The sequence below is a fragment of the Rhinatrema bivittatum genome, chromosome 15 (assembly GCF_901001135.1).
Source record: "Rhinatrema bivittatum chromosome 15, aRhiBiv1.1, whole genome shotgun sequence".
Taxonomy (NCBI): Eukaryota; Metazoa; Chordata; class Amphibia; order Gymnophiona; family Rhinatrematidae; genus Rhinatrema; species Rhinatrema bivittatum.
In genome coordinates, this window is record NC_042629.1 from 46,932,694 (window position 1) to 46,943,056 (window position 10,363).

Consider the following 10,363-nt stretch of genomic DNA (forward strand, 5'->3'; position numbering starts at 1 on the left):
GTAGCGTGCATTAGCTATGCCGGGCAGTGGTAGCGTGCATTAGCTATGCCAGTAGTGTAGTGTGCACTGCCTCCGTAAATTGCAAATTTTCTCTCATGCATATTCATTGTGGATATCCTGAAAACCTGACTGGCTGGCATAGCTAATGCATGCTACCAGTGCCCGGCATAGCTAATGCACGCTACCACTGCTTTTTTAAAGCTCTGTATGCTCCAAAGGACATTCTGTACTGTGGTCACTGGGTTTCCTTTTGATTTATAGTATTTAGATTTAGTTCACGCCTTTTCCATGGTAGCTCAAGGCAAATTACATTCAGGTACTGCAGGTATTTCCCCGTCCCCAGAGGGCTCACAATTTAAGCTTGTACCTGAGGCAACGGAGAGTAAAATGACTTGCCCAAGGTCCCAAGCAGCGGCAGTGGGATCTGAGCCCTGGTTCTCAGCTCTAACCTTTAGGCAACTTCTTCACTCGGTAGAGATTTTCGGTGGGGTCATTTCAGGTCACCAACCCAGATCCTTCATGAACTTGCTTCCTTTTCCCCAGTGGAAGGTGGAAGCCACCGCTGGACCTAACCTGGAACCTTTTTTTTTAAATGTAAAATGTTACCACTACTTCCATTCGACGTCAATAGAACTGTCCTTGGTGGCAAGTGGAGCTCAATGTTCGACCCGCACCTGCCACTTACGATTCCTGGTTGGATACCCTCTCGACTCTAGGATGCTCTCCCAGCTCTGAACATTTGTGCTTCGCCCGAAGGCGATGAAACAAAAAGATGGTACCTGCCAAAGACAGTTGTCTTTTCTCATTGAGATGCCTTGTTCGCTTGCAGGTGAGAATCGGGCTGCTGTATATTGGAACCTCCCTGGTGTTTGGACCCATTCTGGGGAAGAGCTGGAGACTTTACAGAGTATTTACCCAGCGAGTGCCCAACAAACGAGTGGTGAGTGAGCTCCACCGCAGTCCTGGTTGTGGTTGATGCCATCCATGGGGCATGTCAGGCTGAGGACGTGCTCAGTAGACACCAGCGAACATGCCTGATTTGGAATATGCTCCAGGTTCATCCTGGTGGCTGTAGGCCTGTTTTTTTACCTTGCAGTTTCCTCTTGCTTCTATGGGTTCCAGCTCAGTCAGAACCAGGGCTGGGAACTGCCACCAGGAACCTTCATTTGCAACTACCTTGGGAGTTTTTTTTCTCCTACTTTATATCCCCTTCCCAACTCACTTAGCCCAGATATTGCAGTGACAAATCCTCAGCAGGGAGTAATGCACAAGGGATCCCTCCAGGGCCCTAAATCCATCCACTAGATGGAACTGTGCCTCCCTTCCCTTCTGTGGCTGTGAACGCTGACCCCAGGGACCTGAAGACCCATGCTGGGAATTGCACCCGGGTCCCTTCCAGCCACTGGGCCAATTTTTTATTTTCTGAGAATGGTAGGAACACAAGTACCATAGGATTAGCAATTGCAAAAGTCTTTTATAAGCTGAAACCTTTTCAGTATGTCCCGGGAGAAATAACAGCAAACGCCCAGTACATGGTGCTTAGACAGAGGTCCCACAGAAGGCACGCACAGGACACACAGTGATTGTTGCCATGCCAAGAACTGTGATGTTTGTCAAACTTGGCACCATTTGAACTTGCAGCATTAATCTGAGTGGCTAAACCTCCAGCTGCAGTCTGGGCAATGGTCTGACTGTGGGCACGTGCTGACCTTCATTGTGAAAGCACAGGCCAAAAGCTGATGACGAATCTCAGAAGCTCAACTGCAGAAAGTCCTCATAGAAAACAGAATAGACTTACTAATAGCTGCAGTAATTAATTACATGTGCTGATGAGTTAAAAGGGGGATATCAACCAATGGGATGTGTGAGGCAGCCATCATCACCAGGGTGCCTTGGAGCAGGGGACTGTAAGGGTACGTTCAACAGTCACACACACACATACACACTGTCCAGTGGATCTCATTTATACACAGTGACTTATCACCAGAGAAGTCACTTTTAGGTGCATTTAAAGTGGAATTTCAGTTTCAAAATTTAAGATTACTTATTGTCGAGCAAGGTGAATGTATCACTCTGCTGAGCAATCCATTTTAGACTCGAGGAGACTGCAAAGTTGAACTACTGTGAAGAGAGTGCTCTACCACTTGTGGGAGTGTCCCTTTTACTGCCATCTGCAGCAGGGCACTGATGTCCAAGAGTCCTCCCCATTTTGGGTAACAGAGGGGCTTTGTGACCTTGCTGCCCTCTCTGCTGGATGTCACTAGAAAAGCGCTTGCTCACGATTCGTGGGGGTCTGAAACGAATCACTCTATCAGTAGTAGACTTTCACCTTATCTTGCATGAGCCCCCTTGATGCCTAGCTTGGGATAAGGGGGTGGGGGGGGGGTTCCCCTTTCATTTTAGTGGGTGCATTGTCAGATGGCCATGCCATTCAAAACTGAACTTCAGGTTCACTAAAAAAAAATCTTCCTGTCACACTATGCATTACTCTTTTTTTGGACACTGTTGCATAGTGAGCAGTGTGTCAGGCTCGTGTGACGTGCACACAGAATATGATTCTATTATGCAAACAGTAGGTGTGAATGATTGCCCAGTATATCTACATTCTGCCTTATAAAAAACCCATAAACTGGAGTGACAGCTCTGTGGTGTTTACAGATAGTAAAACCTTAGAGTAGAGAGGACAATGATCTAATAACCTACAGGCGATTCAGTAAACTGCGCGGGAGAGCCGGTGCTCCGAGGCGAGCGCCCGCTCTCACAACGCACGCCCAGGCCCCTCTCCTGGGCACGCGATTCAGTATGCAAATTAGGGTCTGTGCTAATAAGGAGGCGCTAAGGACACTAGCAGGTCCCTAGCTCCTCCTTATTGGCGGAAGCGGCGGCTGTCAGCGGGTTTGACAGCCAACGCTTAATTTTACCGGTGTCGGTTTTCGAACCCGCTGACAGCCACGGGTTCGGAACACGGACGCTGGCAAAATTGAGCATCCGTCTTCCAACTCGTGGGTTGCGGGCAGATTTTTATTTTTGATTTTTGGGGCCTCTGACTTAATATCGCTATGATATTAAGTCGGAGGGTGTACAGAAAAGCAGTTTTTTCTGCTTTTCTGTACACTTTCCCAGTGCTGGCCGAAATAAACTCCTGCCTTTGGCAGAAATTAATTTCTGAGAGTAAAATGTGTGGCTTGGCTGCACATTTTACTTTCTGTATCGAGCATGAACTAGTAGGCTCATCAACATTCATGTTGAGCGCGCTATTAGTTTCGGGGGGGGGGGGGGGTTGGACGCGCATTTTCCATGCGCTATTACCCCTTACTGTATAAGGGGTAATAATAGCGTGTCCAAAATGCACATCCAAAAGGGGCTAACGGTGCGCTCGGCCTGATAGTAAATGACAGCAGTTGGTCTCTCCAGTCTAGATTCAAGCTCTTTGGTTCTCTAGCACTTTGGGTAAATGAGCATGAAAATTCCCATTTTTAAACTAACACCAGCTTCCCCCCTTCCCCATTGTCTATTTTGCAGCCTCTCAATTCTTTTCCTACCACTGCCCTCTATAACTGTCCCGAGAAGATCCAAATTCTGTGACTGTGCTGGCTTCCACCACCTCCACAGGTGTTGCCCTCATCCTATGACCTCTCTGTGTTGCAGATCATCAAAGACCTCCAGCTGCTGGGAATGGTGGCCCTGCTGGTCCTGGCAGACGCCCTTCTTCTTATGATCTGGGTTTTCTCCGATCCGGTTCAATGCATCTGGTCTCTGAACTCATCTGTCTGGGTAAGATGCTGGTCATGCAGAACGTTTAGGGGCAGTATCTTTCCGTTCAGCACAATCAACATAGCTTAGCTGCTTCAGGTGCTATTCTAGCACAAATAATTCAAATTAAACTTTATAACGAATTAGCATAAACTCAGGGAGGCAACCCTCTCCACTCCCATCCCACCCCATCCTCTGCTGAAGACGACGTTGCATGACACGTTCGTTTGTGCTCACTAGCCTGCATGGCTGCATTAGGACCAGTTTTCTGATTGATATTTTTGACATTTTCAGAAACCAAACTTCCTTTCAGCGTTTCAGTGGTGCAAAAAAATCCCCATTGCCATGACAGGGGGCAGCTGCTGGGCAGCACAGACTGTCTAAATGGAACTAGAAAAATAGTTTAAAACTTGATTTTATGGGTGGGGGGAGAGGGAGGGAGGTGACTATTTAAATATGCAGCATGAAGCACACGGCCATCAGGTAATGAGCCATGCCAAAAGAGCAGAGATTGCAAGTGAATCTGTAGGAAGGCCGAAGTTGTCTTCCGCGTGTAAGTAACCCCTTTCCAGGCTTCAGAGATGAAGCCTGGAATCTCCTGGCACGCTGAGACTGTTGATGAATGCTGGGCCTTCACTGTAAGAGGGATCTGCTGCTGAAATGCCGAGGGGAAATGGGTGCTTATTTATTATTCCCACGATGTCTGGTTTGCTTTCCTCCTGCAGGCTGCAGAGAAGGAGCTGTCCTGCTCCATAACCCGGACACAGTCCTGTGCGTCTCTTTACTCTGACCTGTGGATTGTTCTTCTCGTTGGGTTTAAGGTAGGAGGCTATTTCCCTTTCCTGTGCGGTTCTAAAATGCTTTTTCAGTCAACAGAGCGAGAGATTGCAGTTCTAAGAGAGAGGTAAAGACGCGGGTGCACCGGGTTCTCCTAGGGAAATCGGAACAAGGCCCATTCCTGCAGTGAGGCAGGAGCAGGCCTGAAAGAGCCTGCCCAAGTGGACATGGAGGAGGGGAGGGAGGCTGAGGTGATGTCAGTGGGGGAGGAGAGACGAGTGCCAAGGGTTGAGTTCAGCACAGAGAACGAGAGGCAGGCTGCTCCTTCCTTTATTGAGAGTAGGTATAGGGCTGGGAGGCCCTTTTGCTTCCCAAATGGTGGATGCTCTTTTCTTTCGCTGCCTCTGTACATTTGGAAAAGGGGTTTGGGATGCTGAGTGACCTCAGTGCTCCACGTCAGTAAAGACCGCCTTTTGCAGTCCTGGTGCTTAAGCCCCAGCCTGTCGTAAGCATTCTGAGATGTGAAGAGGCAAGGGAAACTCGGTCCCCCCAAATTGCTGTGAAGTAGGAATTTAAGAAATAGTAATAAAACGTAAAAATACTGCAGCAACGCGGCCTTAGTGACCGGAAGCCATGTGGTCAGCGCATGCTGTATATTTAAATAATGAATGCGCTTGTAGAAATTCGGACAGGGTCTCCAGAGGATTCTTGTTCAGCAGGGACAGAATGAGGCAGTCCTGGTGGTGCCTCATGGCCTCTGTTAAATTCTATTTTTCATTCCCATAAGAAAAGCAAGTCTACAAGCTGCTAAGGCTGGGGAGGAGGGGGTGGGGTGCTGAGCCTCTTCCTCATGACCCGAGTCATTGGGCAACCCTAAATGCTAAGTTATTTATTTATTTAACTTCTTTTACTATACCGATACTCAAGACCAGGTCTTATCGTACCGGTTTACAATGGAACAGGGGGAAACCAAACAACATCTAGGTAGAAGGTAAAAGTTACATTAAACAGTAGTTTTCAAAACTCAGCGGGGCTGTATCTGGTATTTAGGCCTCTAGCAAAGTACTGCCGATTTCTGTAATGCATCCTCCACATGAAACATTCAATTGCCAGAGTGCTCCGCATCCCCGAAGGCGAGGGTCCCTCAAGATGTCAGATTACTTCTCCAGCATATAGGGGAAGGAGCGTTGGTATTAACAGTCTAATTGTAAACAACTTGTCAAGTCCTTTCCTGATCTGAACCATGCCTGCTCTTTTTAGGGTATCCTATTGATCTACGGCACCTACCTAGCAGGCCTGACGGATAACGTAAGCTCCCCACCTGTGAACCAGTCCTTGACTATCTTGGTTGGAGTCAACTTGGTCGGCCTTTCAGCTGGGGTTGTCCTTTTAGTGACCCGAGTCTTTCACGCCTGGCCCAGTGTGGTCTACGGCCTTACCTCAGGAGGCATCTTTATCTGCACCACCACCATCAACTGTCTCGTCTTTATTCCACAGGTAAAAGTAGCAGTCAATACAGAGAGGGCAGTGATTGGAAAGAACACTTTCACAGTCACTGCTCAGAGATTTGGGTACTGGCTGGCAGCGTATCATGGTGATGCACAGCGCAAAGCTGAGAGACCAGGGATATCTGCTCAGGGTTGCCCCTTTGTGAAAATTATTTTTTACTGCCAGTCCTCCAGATTTTATTGTTGACGCTTTGGGCACAGCTGGACTTATCATTCGGAGATTCGTCCTTTTATGCACCAAGACTGAGTCTCTGACTCCTGAGTCGCAAAGCCTGAGCCCACAGCACCAACGGAGCAGGTCCATCACGCAAGGCACTTTTACTGACATTAAATTACTTTTACAGACGTCATATTTTGTTAAGTTGCTTTTTTTTTTTTTTTGACAACCCTGAATCTGCTTGATTCCCCTCCCTACAGCTCACCGAGTAACCCCCAGCAAATCCCTTAACAACTATGCCTGGAAACTCTGCCCTCAAATGTGTAATGTTTCTGAGTTCAGTCAATGGCCAAATAATTGGAGTTATTTGTCATGTCACATTTTGTTCCCATGCTGCAAAAATAAGATATATGGTTTGACTCGAGGGCCAAGGGCTCTATCCCATTGAGGTGTTGCCCAGGCATAACTGTTACGCACCTCTGAATTTTGCATAAAAGAAGCCCTTGAAGTCCGATCACTGTTGCCATAAGAAAGGGGTGAATCTCAAGTGTTTTGAGTTTAGAGCCATTACTCACAAGAAGGAAATGTGCGCGTGTGTATATGATGAGGAGGGGCTGAAGGGAGCAGGGCTGGCGAACTAGGGCCCGGGCCTAGAGTGCCGACCATTAGGGGCTTTGAGCCATGTGGGCCGCAAGCGGTGCTGCCACTCGAGCCCCTGCATGTCTCGCGCCCCCTAATGGGGGTGGTGGCGTGACCGGGGGGGGGGAGAGCGGGCGCAAGGCAGAAGGTGCCCCCTTGCACTGGCCCTGGATGGGATATCCTATGGCTGCTGGTGTGCATGTGTGTGCGATGGAGAGTTGCTGATGGCAGGATCGATACTACCATTAGGCAAACCAGGCAGTCACCTAGAATGCCACCATTTTGAGGGCAGCAAAATCTTGCCAGTGTTAGGCATAAAGGGGTGCCGTGCCAGATCTAATATTGCAAAAGAAGAGAGCACTGTGCTGGAGCCATCTCTGCCAGCAGGAGGGCGCACTGGGCTGGTGCTGCCACCCATAGGTAAGTTCAGGAGGGGGTGCCTGAGCAAAGATTCATCTAGGGCACCAAATATTCTTGCAGCAGCCCTGCCTGATGGGGTGTTAGTGGGTGGTGTGGGGGTAAGTGGGTGTAGGTGTAGAATTGGTGCAGCCTTAGCTGCTGAACTCTCTAACATAGCCCTATTTCTGGATGTGACTTTAAAGATAACAGCAGCATCTTCCCCTGGCTCTCTCTATGAGTAAAAGAGAGGGGACTGGACCCTAAGCAGGGCTGTGTGTGGCAGCACAATCTGGTTATAGGGCTCTGGGGCCGCCCTGTAGGTTAGTATTTTCTTTTTCCCCTGGGAAGCTCAGAAGGGGAGGGAGGGCTCCCATACTGCTTAAGTGTAAGGTATTGCTTGAGCAGGCCCCTTGCTGATGCTTTAACCTAGGGAGAAGAGTCCTGTTCAGCAGCACTGCTGGGATGTTCTCTGAATATAAAAGAGGCCGCCATGTCCCTTGGCCGGGGCAGAGTCGAAAGCTGGAGAAGGAATGACTGATTCATTGCTAGCGACTGTGAGAGTCTGAGGAAAAAGTAAAAATGAAAGAAATCTATAGAGTCCTGCATCTTAAGAACCGTGGAAACTGTTTGGATCCCTGCACAGCAGAAGCTCCGACAGCCTGGACCACTAGAAATCTGCAGTCACTTTGCGGAAAAGTGTCCTTGTTTTATCTGGCCAAAAGTGCAGACGGTTTCCATACATTGAAAGGGCAGGATAGGGTCGGCACTTGCGAAGTGTATGTGTGTGTGTGTGTGTGTGGTGGGGGAAGGGGGGGTCAAGAATCTATGTGATGCTGGCCCACTGCCAAATTTTTGGAAAGGGAAATTGGCTCATGGGCCCATAAGTACAAAATTCCCATAGTCCTGCAAGCCAACCGCGGGGACTGAAAATGCCTACCCCCCCCCCCCCCCCCCCCCAATGTGACTGCTCCCATAGGAACTTCCAACAGGGTGCAAAATCCACAAGTACAGTTTTTCCTCTCAGACTTTGTACCAGGTTTCAAAGACAACTTCTGCGCCTACTTTCGCTGTTTGACCTGCGCAAATGGCTTTGAAATGGTCCTTTCCATCTATGGAAAAATGCATTAAGCTAAAGATCTTCTTATAGCCGCTCATCCACTGTAATTTGAGGGCAAGCTTCCTATTTTCATTGGGGGGAAAAAATTCCTCAGAAACTCCGATTCTGCATCTTGATAAATCGGACCCCCTACGCTTCAGTCTGCGGGGGGATGACGAAAAACAGGAGACTTAAACCAGGCTCTTCTCCTCCGCAGCTGATTCAGTGGAAGCAGTTGAAGGATGAGCAGAGCCACAGCGCCAGTCAGATGGCAAAATATTTCAACAGCCCCAGCAAGAGTTTGCGCTCCATGTACAGCGAGGAGCAGATCTACCAGCTGCTGGGGGAGAATAACTCCATGAAAAGGCTTCTGACCGAGGTAACCTCCCCAGCTGTGAATCTGTGGCTCCACCATCTCTGCCCCCTCTTTCCTGCATTCTCTTATCCTGCCCTGTCTTAGAAGGAAGCACAGATTTGAAATCCTGCTTGGATGGAATATGCCCTAGTGGTTAGAAAGATGAAAAGCTACTCCTGGGACTGTGCTGGTGGGAATCTGTAAAAAAAACAAAAACTGAGCCACTGATCCGCACAACTGGCAGGCGCTCTCCAACAGAAGACGCTTTTAGTATATTCTAATCTTCAGAAGCAGAGATGGACTGAGAGAAAGAAAATCATCCTGAATGATTTTGATGGGGATATTTAGCCAATAAATCCAGTTAATTTGAGGGAGGGGTTTATTTAGCAGTGATTGCTGATTGGGATTAGAGAAACCCAGGAGAACAGAATAAAAAATAACTGCAAATTTTACAATCCTGCCACCGTGCAACAAACTCTACCAGCAAATGGCACGTCTATGTGTGAGGTTGGACTACAGGCTTTCAGCCTATCTGTATCCCAAGAGGCAGGAGAGGGGAAGAGAGAGGGGAGGAGGACATGGAGAGGACCGAGCTGGGATAAACAGGGGGAGGAGAGAGCTAGGGAGACAGCGTGGAAACACTAGGCTGGAGAAGGGTAAAGATCGGTGAGAGACATCACAAGATGAAAATGATACTGAGGGGAAGCTTAACTATTTTTTTTTTTTAAAGAGATAAGTTCCTTAGACCCCTTTTCTTGCTGGGGGCTCTGTTTTGAAGAAAACTCAGATTCAGTTTCGATATTGTGTACCAGACTGTCAGGAACTGCTGATCAAGTAGACAGAGATAAAGCCAAGATAATGGAGACAGAAAGATGGTTTTATAGAGAAAGCCAGCGCATATCAAACACTAGAATCCTCCTGAATAATTTAAAAGTGAGAGGTATTCAAAGTGATGCTATTTTAAGCATTGCCTTTAGCTAGGCCTTCAGGATGAGACTGCACTTAATTCAGAGTTGCCAGCTGACTCCCGATTTTCCGGTCGGGTCATTCCAGTCCTTGTTTTACCCCATTGCATGTAGGGACTTGTAGTTCTGACTTACCTATGCCTTTCTTACGAAAAGCAAAACTACAAGTTCCTGCATGCAGTGGGGTAAAATCAGCACTGGCTCCAAGCTGTCCTGAAAATCAGGAGCCAGTTGACAAGCCTAACTCAATTTCCCTGAGAGCTACTCCGGAAGAGAGCCCCGGGTCAGTTTGTAAACCAAGGCAGATCGACTCTTTCTCCTTTCCTTCCTGCGCTCGAAAAGTTCATTGAGCCACACTATTGAATACAGCCAGCTAACTTTAGGACAGGTCTTTGGCTGGCTGACTCAACTCCTCCCAGTTATGCCCCAGGAACGCCCCTTACTTAGCTGGCGAACTTCTAGCTGTCTGTCTTATTAGCCGGCTAGAATGTAGCCGGATGGTGCCCAAATATTCATTTAGCCAGCTAACGTCTGAGTTATCCATCTAAATGCTTCTGAATATGAACCTCAAAGATGTTTGTTGTCTTGGCTGTAAAAAAAAAAAAATATTCAGAGTCTGCAGGGTAAAAAGCAGCCTAGATGCACCTTGAACATGACACCCCTAACTCTGCCCCCAGACACCCATTGTCCAAATATATACTTTGTGCTCGGTAC

At 48.1% G+C, this 10,363-nt stretch overlaps 1 protein-coding gene across 2 annotated transcripts in view; it reads left to right on the forward strand.

Annotated features, from left to right (window-relative positions):
• GPR156 (G protein-coupled receptor 156) overlaps positions 1-10,363 on the forward strand; it is a 38,518-nt gene that overhangs the window by 21,889 nt on the left and 6,266 nt on the right. For both annotated transcript variants that reach the window (XM_029579084.1, XM_029579085.1), the window contains exons 5-9: positions 830-940; positions 3,649-3,774; positions 4,479-4,574; positions 5,791-6,027; positions 8,547-8,708. In XM_029579084.1, the coding sequence (XP_029434944.1) occupies positions 830-940; positions 3,649-3,774; positions 4,479-4,574; positions 5,791-6,027; positions 8,547-8,708 (732 nt within the window). The remainder of the gene's footprint in view (positions 1-829; positions 941-3,648; positions 3,775-4,478; positions 4,575-5,790; positions 6,028-8,546; positions 8,709-10,363) is intronic.